Here is a 14,370-nt window from a genome sequence, read left to right as displayed (position 1 = left end):
AAATTTATTTTTATAATAATTATTGTAATCACAAAAAGAAATATTAAATTGTTGTTGGAAGTTCATTTATATGTATGTCTTATGTTTCCGCCATTTTGGTTGAGTTGCATTTATTTCATAAATTAGAGCCAATTCAGGCAATATATTATTATATCATTATTCAGCAGCATGAAATAGCCCTAAATTAGCTCTCAAACACTGTGCCGCAATTTCACTGTTCCCCAGTGTTATCATAGGGTTGGCGGCGGTTGGTGCAGTGAGAGAGCCCCCTCTGCTCAATCAAAATTGTGAAACATAAACTTTTCAGTCAGTAAAACCATCGTGGTAGGAACATTAAAATTTTTGTTTCAATTACATATTCGACGTCGTTCTTGTTCACCAGATTACCAATTGTGATAACTTTTCTCTGCTTTAAAAACTTCACAAGGAAACAAGTTGAAAACGTGAATTGGACAAGGTTTCTTCTCTAGAACTGATTTTTAAAAAACCATGTCTTAGAGATGCTCTGAAGGATATTCTATTCTTAAAACGCCAATCAGAATAAGGGATCAGCACTTATGTATATTTTCTCCCGCAGGCACGTGACCGGGGGGAAGGGGGTGAGGCTGAAGACCGTTCCGAAATCCTACAAATATAATTGAAATCCTACAAATATGTAATTAAAATAGGGTATAGCGGTGATTAATTTTACTTACATTAAACATCTTGTACAATAACTTGTAATAGTATACTGAGAAATTCATCTTCAGGGGTTCTATTCCCCACTTTTTCGCCCTTAGATGGCAGCTGCTGATAAGAGATGAGCCTTCCCCCTGAAATAAAATTCTGGCTACGGGCCTGCTGTTCTGCATCGTGACTATATGGTCCGATGCATCATGCTTTGAGCTCCATCTACGGGACGCGTGCAGGTTCGAGTCTCTTAGGGGAAACGTATCAAGTTTTCTCCTGAGATTTCTGCCTGTGTATAGGACCGGTTGCCATCCACCATCGTGAGGAGATTCGGAAGCTATTAATGAGTCACGGAAACCTACAACAAAGATTAGGGGTTCGTCGTGCTGACCGCACATAACTGGTTGGACTGGAAGTGAGGCCGGCAGTTAGTAGGTGGGCTCTGACCCTCAGGGGCTGTAGCACCACGTGTTTACTTACGTATATTGGCGTAGCCATGTGTGGGTCCACAGAGGCTCGGCCTCTCCTCGAAATTCTGTCACTTTATTTTGACCAATTCACTGGGATTTTTTAAGAGTACTTTGTAACACGTGTAGTGCTGATCTTGAAGATCATACTATAATTAGTTGGACTGAAATTTCACTCGGGAAGCAATCAATTAACGTTGGGAAAAATCACAATAGGAGAGAGCAACTCATGTGATGCAGGAACTGGTCATATGTTTCCACAGGGGATTCCCATCACCTCTGAGAGTTTGTCCCCACCCTTGGCCGATTAGCCGGCCCCGTGGCGGAGTATTTATCTCATTTCGTTACGACGCCAGTGGTCCCGGGTTAGAATCCGGTCTGGGCATACGTGTCCTTCGTGAGCGTCTCTTCATCGATTACATCATATCATCATTAGCCAAGAGTGGCAGAAAGGCGAAGTAAAATAAACAAAATCAATAAACCTTGGCCGATTAAAGCTGCTGTGAACTCCAACGATAAGAACTGTGCAAAGGGACTTAATTCAGATCATAACAAAGAAAACTACTTCATCAAAGTGTAAGTTCAATATTAAACTATTGTTTCCTGACATCTTTGTTACTACTGTACATTTTGTTACATTGTTTTTTCCGTCTTTCTCCTTTTCAGTTTTTCCATATGTTATTACGCATGTCCACATTTCCTCTTTTTAAATTCCAGGTAGTTTCGCTCCTGCCCATCTCTAATAGGGACTCTATTCGTTAATAGTTGAAATAATAATTGTTACTAATTTTTGCCTTATTATTATTATTATATATCGATTTTGTATAAAAAAACACCCCCTTCAAAAAAAACAACGTTTCTTTCAACTAACATTCTCTACCTCCTTCTTTACTCTCAATTGATAATTCCAACCTCAACAAGAAAATTCAACATAATTATAGTAGCCACTGTAATCAACCAAATTTATTCAATCAAAACTTCAGTGATGAAGGTTCTGTCTCGGGAGCCTGCCACTCTTCTCGCTCCATGCAAGAGTCAGCCAGCAAGCAGTGGAGAAATTTTAGCCTCCGAAACCAGAATGAAAAGAAACAGGTGGGTGTCCTTTTCCTGGAAACCTCACTGCGGGAGTCACGGAGGAGGGGAGGGGGTGGTGAAGGGAGGAAGGTTCTCTTCCTAGTCCTCTGATGTGTCGCTAGGTGTCTCTGTATCGCATCGGACCAGGAAACTACTTTCATGCCAACCTCCAGGCCACTCTTAAGAAAGGGTTAACATCCTATGCAGGGATGTATATTGTAGTGCTGTTCAGTTTTTTCCCCCATTGCTTTCAGTGACTTGTCCTCTCATAACCTCATCACGATTAAACTGGAAGTTCAAATAAATGACATGCAAGAATTCCAAGAAATCTTATCATGTACACCTTTTTTTAAGGGGGTGGGTAGAAAGAGTTATTGTAGCTGTTATGTCATACAGAAGTATGTGATTGAGAAATGGGATGGATTAATTGGTATCAACCGATGTATGCTTATCAGATAATACTTAACGAGGTTTTAACAATCATAATAATAATAATCCGTTGCGCAACAGCCCATGAAGGGCCTAGGCATACCTACCGACTGCCGATTTCCCTCCCACGCTTTCCTTCGTCACCTCTAAGCGTGGAGATCTTCAACCAGTATTGGAATAGTCGGGGGGTCAGCCCGACGTACCCCCAGCCGTTATAGTAGGTCTTCTCGACCGGATTACGCTCACTCACTCGGAGCTCCCCAATTTCCTCACGATGGTGGGTTGCCACCGGCCCTATACGCAGGCCGAATAAATTCCGACCAGAGCCGGATTCGAACCTACGCCGTCCCGCAGCGAACGATCTCAAGACGAGTGAACGCCTTAACCCGCTCGACTACGGAGGAGGACTTAACAATCATATATGTGTATAAATAACATGCAATTTGGTCGAAAATTCTGCCATTTTGTCATTATTTTTATGAATATAAACCAGTGGTGTGGCGTGGGATTTTTAAAAGTGTTACCGGTTATCAGTAGGACATTTAAGGGAGGAGCCATAAGACTTGGGCTCCTCTCCACCTCATGCCCCCCCCCCCCCCTCAATGTCTTCCAAGTAGTTCGTATAATATTATTCTGGTACAATTGAAATTCAATACCAGATTTTGGTAAAGTTATTAATCAGGGTGAAAAAATGTTGGCATAAGCACTGAAGTGAAATCACACACATTGGTTGTTGACACAATAAACATTAGCCTAATAAAGAAATACGTAATATGATACTTACAGAAACATCGAAGGCTACTTATAGAGCAGATCAATCCGACGACTCTTCTTTGAAAATAGTTCTATGATGCTGTCATAAAATAAAGTTTTCTTCTTGAGATCTCGAAGCAGGTTTTTTTCTATTGCCATCAATGATAGACCCGACAATCTATTCTGTCCTTGGGTGTTTCTCTGATACGTGTGTATCCGCCTCAAAGCGGAAAAGGATCGTTCTGCTGAAGCACTTGTAGCAGGAATAGTTAAAAATCAAACAACACAATTTGGTTACTTCAGGTAACGCCTCAGTGAGTCCAACGGTATGCAAGTGCATGTTTATGTCATGAACTGATTTGCTTCTAAATTCAGGAGTATGCAAGTTCATTCTTGAGGCGTATCATGTTAAAAAACTGTCCAGAGTTTCTCAAAAGTACGCGAAGCGCTTTTTCTGGGAAGTGTTTTGAATAAGTTATGAATCCATCACAATCAAGCAAGGCCAAGAATTCCAATTTATCAATATCTGCAAATTTTGTTATAAATTGACCTTTCAACGTATCGGTGATTTTGTAGAAGAGTCTCCGACAGATGTCTTTCTTACTGATAGCAACTCCACTAACTTTTAGTCTCTTTGACTGTTGCGCACTCACACTTTCATTCAGATTTTCCATTTTCGACCACAAAACGTCAAAATCGTCACGCATTCTTGTAAGGCTGTCAACAAAATCACTGATTTTCTTTTTGCAATACCCAACATCGTGTATTTTCTTTTGCAGAACACTGAACAAAATATCGGCTTTTGGAAATATAGCATGAAAAACTTCCAACATAAAGTTAAAATCAAAGTTTTGAAGGGCTCGAAAGTATCCTGCTGCACAAGCTCTAGTTTCGCCATCCCATTCATCCGTGTCTTCCATCATGGACTTAAACAAACTTGTCAATTCATTTTTACAATTGAAAACCACCTCAATTATTCTATTCCTGTAATTCCACCTTGTGTTAGAAACTGATGGCAATCGCCTATTAACTTCACGGTCTAGAGCTTCTGTTCTTTTTGATGATTTTGATAAAAAAGAAGATAAACCTGAGATTGTTTCAAAGAACACCTTACATTCTTTTATGAAATTAACAGATTTTTCCAAAACTAGATTAAGTCTATGTGCATGATTCAGTTTATCGTCAGTTTTGGCCATTAAATGAAGCAGTTCCACATAGTTCCCTCGATTCAAGGTATCGTTGGTTTTGTCGCTTCCTCTGAAGGGTAATTCTTGTGTAGCTAAGTAGCAAGTGGCGCGAATTAGACATTCTAAAATATATCTATTTCTTTTAACGTTGTCATTGTACTTATCCACAGATCTCTTAAAAGCTTCGCTCAAAGAAAAATCCATCCTTGTTGTACCAAATGAAGCTAGGGAACACATTGATGCAATATGCTGCTTCGAGATCTCGTGCCGTCCCCTGATGGTTCTGAAGTTTTCCATGTTATCCACACCTGAATTCCACATGTTTTTTTCACCCGAAAATAGAGTACATGGCCAACAAAACAGTTTCGACAACTGCGCACATCCACATAACCACGGATTGTCGTTATACCACGAAACATTGAAATGTCGGTCATATCCAGCAGACGACTTGGTTTTTAAATGGTTCAAAATAGGCGTTGGCCTTCCTTTCGTCACAATTTTGCTTTTTTCTGCAAAAGAATGCGAACCGAAAGATTTCTTCAAAATATCTTCTATCGCACAATTACACACACTGTTCAGATAGGACGAACCAGACACCTCGGAACTCGGAGCAAGCTCCATTTCGCTTGTTAATTAATTTACAATGCCCGAAAACAACACAAAGACGAAAGACACCACTCACAAAAATAGCACTGCACAGTCCCTCCCGCCAACCGTTGTTTACTTTTGTAACATGTGAAGCACCCCATCTCCCTTGACCCCCTCTCCTCTCAGCATCAGCGCTTCCCCAATAGCCAATATTTCCTTCAGAACCTTACACTGCAATAAATCTAGTTCTACTAGTGTTGCCATCTTAGTTATTTTGAAACCAGATTTGCCTAAATCTTGAAACTTTTCATTTCAAATAAGATGTATGTAGAGTAGGTATCTTCATTTGTTTCCTAACTACTCCCATTCCCATGTTTCGCTAAATCCACAGAAATCTCATCTCTGACACCACTACTATTTCGTATATTTTACGTTCCTTGCTACCTTTAAAACTTTCGCTTTATAGGATAATCGTAATCGTGACGATGACGATGCATGGTGAGTTATTGAAATAAAATTATTATTATTTTGTGTATGTAATTATTAATTTTTATATAACAACAAACATTGAAATAACCATTTCTTGCTGAGGATTCGAACCTGTGACACCTGACACTTTAGAGCATGCTAAGATAACAATCTTGAAATTATGCTTGTAAGTAATGTTTTCATCCAAAGTGCTGCTACCTCAAAAACATTGCTTCAATCAGAAATTATCACATTCCTGCGTCAATCTCAATCGGCCCTTTCAACAATTATCAAAAATTCCTGTAACCGAAATAATAATATATGTGTGAAATATAAAATTTTAGGTTGACATTTTTAGAAGGACAGCGGACCCCTTGATCATACCCACCCCTCTCCTCTCCTTCTCGCCCATGATGTCAAAAAAGGACATAAAGGACTTTCGTAATCGCTGATATTTAGAGTAAATACAAAATATCACTTGGTAGTTTGCTTTTCCCCTAGTGTGATTTGATTTTTTTTAAATTTTGATTTGGCGATTTAAGTCCACTTCATGCACAGTAATGCTAATTGCGACAGTTTAAAGTTGGATCCGAACCACTTGTGCCTCCACCGGGTATCGAACCCGGGATCCCTTGATTATAAGGCAGTGACGCTACCACTGCGGCATCGTTCCCCAGTGTGACTGGACACCTTCTGAGTAAGATAGACCCAATTAGGCAACTTAGCTCTTTTCTGTCAATTGAATATGGCAACACTCATCTGTTTCCTGTAAGGATCACCGGCAACTGCGCCGGCTAAACAGTCTTGCCAAAAACCTGCCTCCTCCTCCCGCAGTCAGTCTTTGCCGCAACGCGAAGTTATCCTTGGGTGGGCTCAGGGCCCTTTCCTCATGTTGCCTGTGGAGGGTACCGGATCAGTCCTCCTCTTCGCTTTTGCCGGTGTCAGAAAAAATGTCAGTCTGCAATGTTTACTTTACGACAATATTACCAGTTTATGTACCTAATAATATTTTAAGACGGGTTCTTCAATTCTTTATATTTTGGTGTTACCTGCGGTAACAGCGGCTACATGCACGCCACGCCTCTGATATAAACATATGTTTCAGGTGCACTGTGTCTATCAAAGGCAAAATCCATGCAGTCACCTGATTACATACAGTAATTAAGGAGGTTAACCATTCATGTTCTTCAAGAAACATTTTTGATTTTATATCGGATTGGTAGAATATTGATATCAGTAAATTTTATATTCATTAAACATTTCATATTGGTATATCCCTAATGTAATAAATAAATGAAAATGCCATTTGGCAATGTAATTTTTTTTTTACCTTTGTTACTAATTCTAACTACTTCAGTAAAATGCTCAGGCCAAAGGTGTTATTTAACGTAAAAAAAATTACTCCTAGGTTTTCAAGAGAGGAAAACGAGCTCATAAAATACTTGGTTACTAAGCATAAGGTAAAATTTGGCACACTCTGCAAGATTTTTACCAGAGATTCATATCTACTTTGTCTGCATTACCGGAAACTTAAAGAAGAATCCTGCTCATGTAAGTTTTCCATTTTTTTTAAAACAATAATATGTTTGTCTACATGGTAACATTTTATCTCTTAAATTACCATTTCAATGATAAGGATCTATTTGTGTACATAATGCTTTTATAATGCAACATGCTGAGTTATTTTTAGGGATAAAAAAATTATATATTTGCTTATTTGCCATGTATGGGCAAGCTATTTCAGTTTCAGCCCTAGTTTTGGGCTTTAAAGTTCCTAATGTTATATTTTGCAACTACAGGGTGTCTTAAAAGTCTCCATACATAGGGAATATCACTTCAAAATAAAGTTTCATGAAATGTACTCAACGTGGTAGCCTTCCAGAGTTCGGCACAGGTCAATACATTGCCGTCATTAAATTTGTATATGTTGATGTGCTTGTCACGAGTCAATAATATATTTGATGTCTCGCCTGCAAGAAAAGATTGTGGATTGTGGAATTTAGATCTGTTGTTAAGGCGATTTTATATCATGGTGAAAGTTTTGTTCATTTTCCCCATCAAGCCTGTGTAAGCTTACAGGGCAACTTTGGTCACGGTTATCTCTAGAACCAATCAGCAGCAGAGGCGAGGCATCTGGTCATTGGCAGATGTGGCGATGACTTAGCAAAATAATAAAAATACTGCCCTTTAAATATTTTAGGAAAGAAGTAAAAGAATAAGTTAGAATATTCTCATATTTGTGCAAAATAAACCAAGCGACGTCATGAAACAGCTAGAAATACGCAAGAGATTCACTAAGTTTAGTGCATCGGAATGAGAGCCCAATACTATTCCCCGTGGCCAACACTCGCACTGCGTTTCCTATTAAAGGCAATGGTGTTCGCCGGTCAAGGCCATCGTAGAAAATGTGCGAATCTCTCTACCTGCTCGGAAGACAACCAACAACCACCTGAAGGTCTGGTCATAAGAGGCCTTTTTTTCAGCTCTGATGTTTACGACAGAATTTCTCTGACGTCATCAGGATTAAAATTTTTCCGAGTGCTATTTCCATCATTGTAAAGCATGCAATGCAATTATCTAATACACGCAATTAGTGATGTCATCAGTGAAACAATTTTTAAATAAACAGGAAAATCAGACTTTCTTTCAATTATGTTAGCAGTAGGTCCCAATTGCCAACAATCTTGAGAACTGTGCATAAAGAGGAGGGTTGTGTTAAGGAACAATTTATTGGTTTTACTGATGTGAGTGCCGATTTTATATCTGATGGGTTATTTGTTCATGTAAAATTTGTCAATAAGTAGAACTGGAAGATAAATTTATTGCTCTAATTTCTGAAGGGACGACAGTTATGTCGGGACATTGAGCGGATTTGCAAAGAAGGTCCAGGACAAGGGTGAGGTGTTATTTACGAATTGCTACGTTCAGGTATAGATTTAGTGCTGTCTCAGGGAATGAATGAAATACCATGTATTCTTTCTTATCCACTTTCCACACAAGAATGTTAAAAAAAGCCATTCCATCCTTTTCACAACCTAGGTGGTGTTATAAATCTCGCTTAGTTAACACAGTTGAACAATACAGGCAGGTGTGCACAGTGTATGAATTGGTGCACTTTTTGCAATGCTTTCATACAAAATTTTTACTGAAGACATTTTCTCCTTTGATGAAACATCACTCTCATTAATCAGATTTCAAAATTATCATCGTATGGAATAGCATAATTTGTCTTTTGTAGTCGTAAGGTCTATGGTACTGCAGTGATCTTTTACGTCGAATAGGCAATGGCTTTCGCGTTTACTGCGAAGAAATATTGTGCCCCCCCCCCCCCTTTCCAGGTTGGAAAGATAACCCTGACGTTTAACAAGTCTTACGATGACTCCGTAAAAATGTCAGGCTTCGCCATTGGTCAGCAGTTAAGTTTCAGAACACCTGTTTCAGTTACCTGAACATTTGAGAAAGGATGTTCGTAGGAAACCACTTTTTCATATTTTGATTTACCATCAACTTTACTACATCAATAACACTTCTAAAATATAGATTTTTTTTTTCAATTTTCTTTGCTGGGCAACTAACTGCAGAGAGACTAGTTGGCTCTCCATGGAACCTCATTCATGACTAACAAGCTGGGAGGAGAGGGGAAGACCAGAAGGGAACATACCATGTGCTTCTGCAGCTAGTTTAAGCTATAAAAAGCAAAAGGAAAAGCCTTGTGAAGATCGAACTGATTATTTTTGAAATTGTAGATGGAAAATGGTCATGGGAATTTTTAAAAATATATGGTATGCCCAAATGAAAAAGAGACCTTTCCTGTAGCGGCGTTGTATCTAATTGAAGAAGGTAAATATGTTTGCCAATAGATGGCACGATGTTTGTCCCAGTTTGCAGGTGTAGCAAACGGCTTTGCCTTCTGTTTCCTCAATTGGCGAGAGTTGTTTTGCATGGACTGGTGCAATATAGATTCCTCCAGATCAGCGCAGAGAGCTGTAATCCAATTTCTTCATGCAGAAGGCGAGCATGTTTCACACATTTATCACAGGATGAAGAATGCACGTTGCACCATATTCTGTTGGTGTCAGCATTATGAGGCAGGACCAGGACGCGAAAGCACCAAGGACTTGCCACGACCTGGGCAAGTGCACGTTGCTGCTCCAGGACAACGCTAGACCACATGTGGCCAAGAAGACCCTCGACCTGCTGAGAATATTTCAATGGGAAGTCCTCACACATCCTCTGTACAGCACAGATATTTCCCCATGTTCCTTATCTTCGGCACCTTAAAACAATCACCGAAAGGTCAACGGTTCACCTGTGACGAGGAAGTGCAGAACACCTTGGAAAACTGGATCCATAAGCAACCCATGAGTTTCTACACTGAAGCGATCCACTCTCTTACTACGTGCTGAGATCAGTGCATCAATATCAATGGCAATTATGTGTAGGTATCATATTACACATTAACTGTAATTCACATATTATGTAATGCAAATATTCTGTAATATAATTTGCTTTAGAGATATCCGTAGTCTCCTTTTCATTTGGACATACCTTATACAAACCGAATGAACACAACTTAATCTTTGGTTATAAAATTTCCGTGATAGTGAAGTATGCTGTAAAACAGCACTGTACTCAATGAGAGGTTGAGTGTAGCATAATACCCACGAATAGAGATGAAGCATTTCCATTTCAAAAATATTTCAACAACAAAAGGTACTGATGATCTGTGATGACAAGAACGTAAAACAGCTAAAGCCACATAGAAAATAACATCCAGCTTGTTAACATGATCAAAAGAATTGCCACCTCAGAAAGTTTTTAATTGGGACATGCATAGTTTTATTACATATTTTAACTGTAGGTTCAAAACTGATGAAATTGTAAGCATGGACTTGTTGCATTGTAGTGTTTTTTTACACTGCAGGGTACCACAGTGTAGATGGTGATATGGAATAATGCCCACAATAGTGGCAAAAGGGTATTTCTTTTTAGTTTTGTTATTAGTCACTGAATTATATGGGAGTAATAAGTAATCATTGTAAATTTTCTCTTAGTAAAATGTACTTTTTTTGTATCGTAAGTTTCTTTTCATGTATTTGTAACTCTGGCAGTTGTTTAAATTTGTCATAAAGCTGACCTCTGTGGTGTAGTGGTTACCACAGCATGCTATGATGCCAGGAGTCTCTGGTTGCAATCCCTGCCTGGGCATGGGTGTTCTTTGTGAGTGTCTCTTCATGAATTTCATATCATCACTAATCCTCATCTTTGCAATTAGATAAGAGTGGCAGAAAAGCAAAGTAAAATAAACCAAATCAGCAACAACAAACTAGTCTTAGATGACAAATACATGTTCCAAATAATAATAAGAAAAAAGGATTTGGTCTGACCATTTGGGAAATACAGGGTGAGCGAAAAGTCGCTGGACTGAAAGTTTAAAAAATCATTTTCAAAGTTTGGTTCCGTTCCGTAGGACCAAACGTGCAAGGCTTGTTTGGACAACCCTTGGGTAGGGGAGGAGCCTATTTCGAAAGCGAGGCTAGCATTGTAACTGCAGCAATGGCTGTTTGTTGGAGGCTTACTTTGAGCTGAAGACCTATACTTTGTGTGTGGAAAAGCGGAGAAGACTGTATCCCGATGATCCTGTAGAGGATTTCATTTTGTGCATTTGTTTTCTTTATTATCTTATCTTTTTTAATATTGCACTAAGATCTATGTTAATAATACAGAGCATTCCCTGACATTCACAATGAGACTCGGCGGCATGCGGCCCGGCATCAGCGCTTGTCTTTCCTGGTGAACGGGGTCCGTGACAGTCGCTGGAGTTGGCTATTAAAATTACAGTTTTTTTATTGTGTACTAACCTTGACTACAGAAGGTGTTGAAAATGATGTCCCTCTGCTTCAACACATTCCTGGCATCTCTGAAGGAAATTGGCATTTACATGTGCAAGTTCGTCTACTGTAATTCTCCCGATTTCTCGTACAATACTCTCTTTTAACTCACGGATTGTCTTTGTATACTTTATTTTTCAGATTTCCCCATTTTTCTTTCCAATTTTATTTGAAACTGACCCTGTTACTCTAAACTTTTTTACGAAGTTTAATATAGTGGTCCTACGTGGAACGGTAACACCAGGAAATTTCGTTGCAAAACATCATCGCACTTCTCCACAATTCCTCTTTCCCAAGTAACAGTCTACAAGATAAATCCTTTGTTGTAATGTAAACTTTTGTGGTGCCATATTAAGCCACAATCTTCAACACACGAACACGACACAACACAACTTCCGACATCTGCAACGTCAACAGAAAGGGAAAGAGAGCGAAGGCAGGGAGAGGGAAATAATACAGACTGTAGCGTGCGACTGTCACAGACTCGTTCACCGGGAATTTTCAATTTGTTGAATTTATGAATAAGTAGCTATGTATAAAAAAATTCTCAGTTGAGTCTGGCGACTTTTCGCTCACCCTGTATTTAATATTTCTTGGCATCAGTGCAGCCACTATGCTGAAGTTGATAAACTCATATTTCAGTTATCACAATTTCAATTTTTTTCCTTTCCTTTCCAGAGAAAATACACCAACCGCACAAAAATTGGATTTCAAGAGCAGTGAAAAGTCAGAAATTTTACATTCAAACATTTAGCTGGGCTGCTAGTAGTAGATGACTGGTGCGCTGCAAGTCACATATACTGTTTCCTTGCATTGAGTAAGGAGTATAAATTTCAGTATACTATTGATAAGCCAAAGTATAATATGTAGTAATGAACAGAATTATGTATTAATTTTTCTTGTTCTATTATGGCCCATATATAGTTAAATGTTGGAGTGCATATTTTATCACTTCGCGAGCATAAGAATCTTCCATGTACTTGTACACATTTTCCATAAATACATTTTTGGAGAGAGACATTTTCTCCAGAAAATTAACCACTCTGTTCCTAATAGCAAGATTAGTATCAAGCATTGTGATATTTGGGTAGTATTATGAATATATATGAAGGCTGTGAATACATGATTAATTAAAAATAACAACCTATGATATTCATGTTTCGAGAAATATGAAGAAAAAAAATGTCAATATAATGGAGTTCAATGCTAATCAGCCGATTAAAGCTTTTTTATAAAAGACATATTTCTGTTTATGCCATTTGCTTATAATTTTTAAGCTTTGTTGGTGTTTTGAAAGAATTTCACAAGTTATATTTTGAATTGTTGTTTATTAACGTGTTTGCTAAATCCTTTTTTTTGTTTTTTCTAGAAAGTTCTTTCGTGTACAGGGTGTCGCAAAATATGCTGATGGATATGTTTTTTTACATAATTGTTGTAAGGAATAAATGAACCATCTAAATGGAAAATGAGAGCTTTATTCTGGATTTTTTGTGCATTAAGAATGAAAAGCCATATTCGCCAAATGACCTCCCCTTCTTGTTTGCAAACATATGCCCTTCTCAATGTATTTTCCATGTCGTCTCTAAGATTCTCAGGAGTTATTGCAGCTATCTTGTGGCAGATGTTCTCTTTCAGTTCTTTGATGGTTTATAGGTTGTGTTGTTTGTTTACAAAACCATTTAATTGAAAATGTGCTACGTCACTCATTAAAATTTGAAAGAAAGTTGGCATTATTTTGACGTGATTGAGGAATGCACTGGTTTTGCAAATGTAATTCCTTGTGTCTGGGATTAAGGACTTGAACTAATTGAATTTTATGGGGAAGAGATGTAAGTCGTTGCTCAAAAATTCATTGCCTTGCAACTCTACAATTCCCATGTCTTCAAACATTTTAACTAGACTGTTAATTGTTCCTATTCAGTGCCTTGAAAATGTTATAAAATAGTCTGTACGCTCATTGCCTTAAAACTCCTGATCAATTATATTCTAAGAATATTGTCACAATTTTGATTTGCTGAGCAACTATCTATCCTTAGTTAAATTCCTTAATCTTACTTGTAATGAAAGAAATACATAAATTAAAAATTATTAATTATAAGAACGCTAGAATTTTTGTACAGTATTACCTTCTTGGATGCCTTTAAGGTTAAAATCTAGTTTTCAACTTTTCTTTTGGTAGTCTATAACTGTTACATTTACACGCACTTTGGACTACAAAGCTCAAATTTGAAACTTTTTGCTGTAATGCACAATGATCAAAGAATATTTCATGGTTAAGTGGCTTTCTTGTAATCGTTGATACTGACATTATTTTGCCATACTTGTGTCTTACTGTAGAATGTCTTTTTTAGAAGCATGATTTCATACTGTGATAATTACAATGTGATATTCAAAACTGTATGTCTTTTGAATCTCCATTTTATAGTCTGATAATTAACATGTGTTATGCAAAACTATGTCTTTTTTTTAACCTTCATGTCATACTGTGATAATTACTATCATGAATGTAAAATTTTACTGATATGAGTAAAGCAAGAGCTTTGTGTGAACTCGATCTCATGGTGGAGGGGGGTTTAAATGCTAAAGAACCAACTTGGATAAGTGATGGATCCAGGAATGTCACTTAAGGGGAAGAGTTACAATTTCGCACCTGTTGTGCATTTATTTCAATATCATCCAAATGGGCAATGCTACTGAAGAAAAATGCGGGTGTTGAAGAGAGTATGAATTTCTCCACATGTTGCAAGGGAAAGCATTTTTTAAAGTTGATTATTAAGCTAGATGTTTGAAAAATATGATGAATAAGAATTTTCAGAAACCCATGTATTCCTTATGGGCAATCAA

The 14,370-nt window shown here is 38.0% G+C and overlaps 1 protein-coding gene across 1 annotated transcript in view; it reads left to right on the top strand.

Moving 5' to 3' along the window:
• LOC146005250 (uncharacterized) overlaps nucleotides 1-14,130 on the top strand; it is a 42,132-nt gene extending 28,002 nt beyond the window's left edge. Inside the window, exons 4-5 of the mRNA XM_083144344.1 lie at nucleotides 7,044-7,186; nucleotides 12,205-14,130. Coding sequence (XP_083000470.1) covers nucleotides 7,044-7,186; nucleotides 12,205-12,206 — 145 coding nt within the window. The 3' untranslated portion in view covers nucleotides 12,207-14,130. The remainder of the gene's footprint in view (nucleotides 1-7,043; nucleotides 7,187-12,204) is intronic.
• Nucleotides 14,131-14,370: the final 240 nt, after the last annotated feature.

This window comes from Lepisma saccharinum, chromosome 23 (genome assembly GCF_977018435.1).
Source record: "Lepisma saccharinum chromosome 23, izLepSacc3.1, whole genome shotgun sequence".
Classification (NCBI taxonomy): Eukaryota; Metazoa; Arthropoda; class Insecta; order Zygentoma; family Lepismatidae; genus Lepisma; species Lepisma saccharinum.
This window is presented reverse-complemented; position numbering and strand designations above follow the sequence as displayed.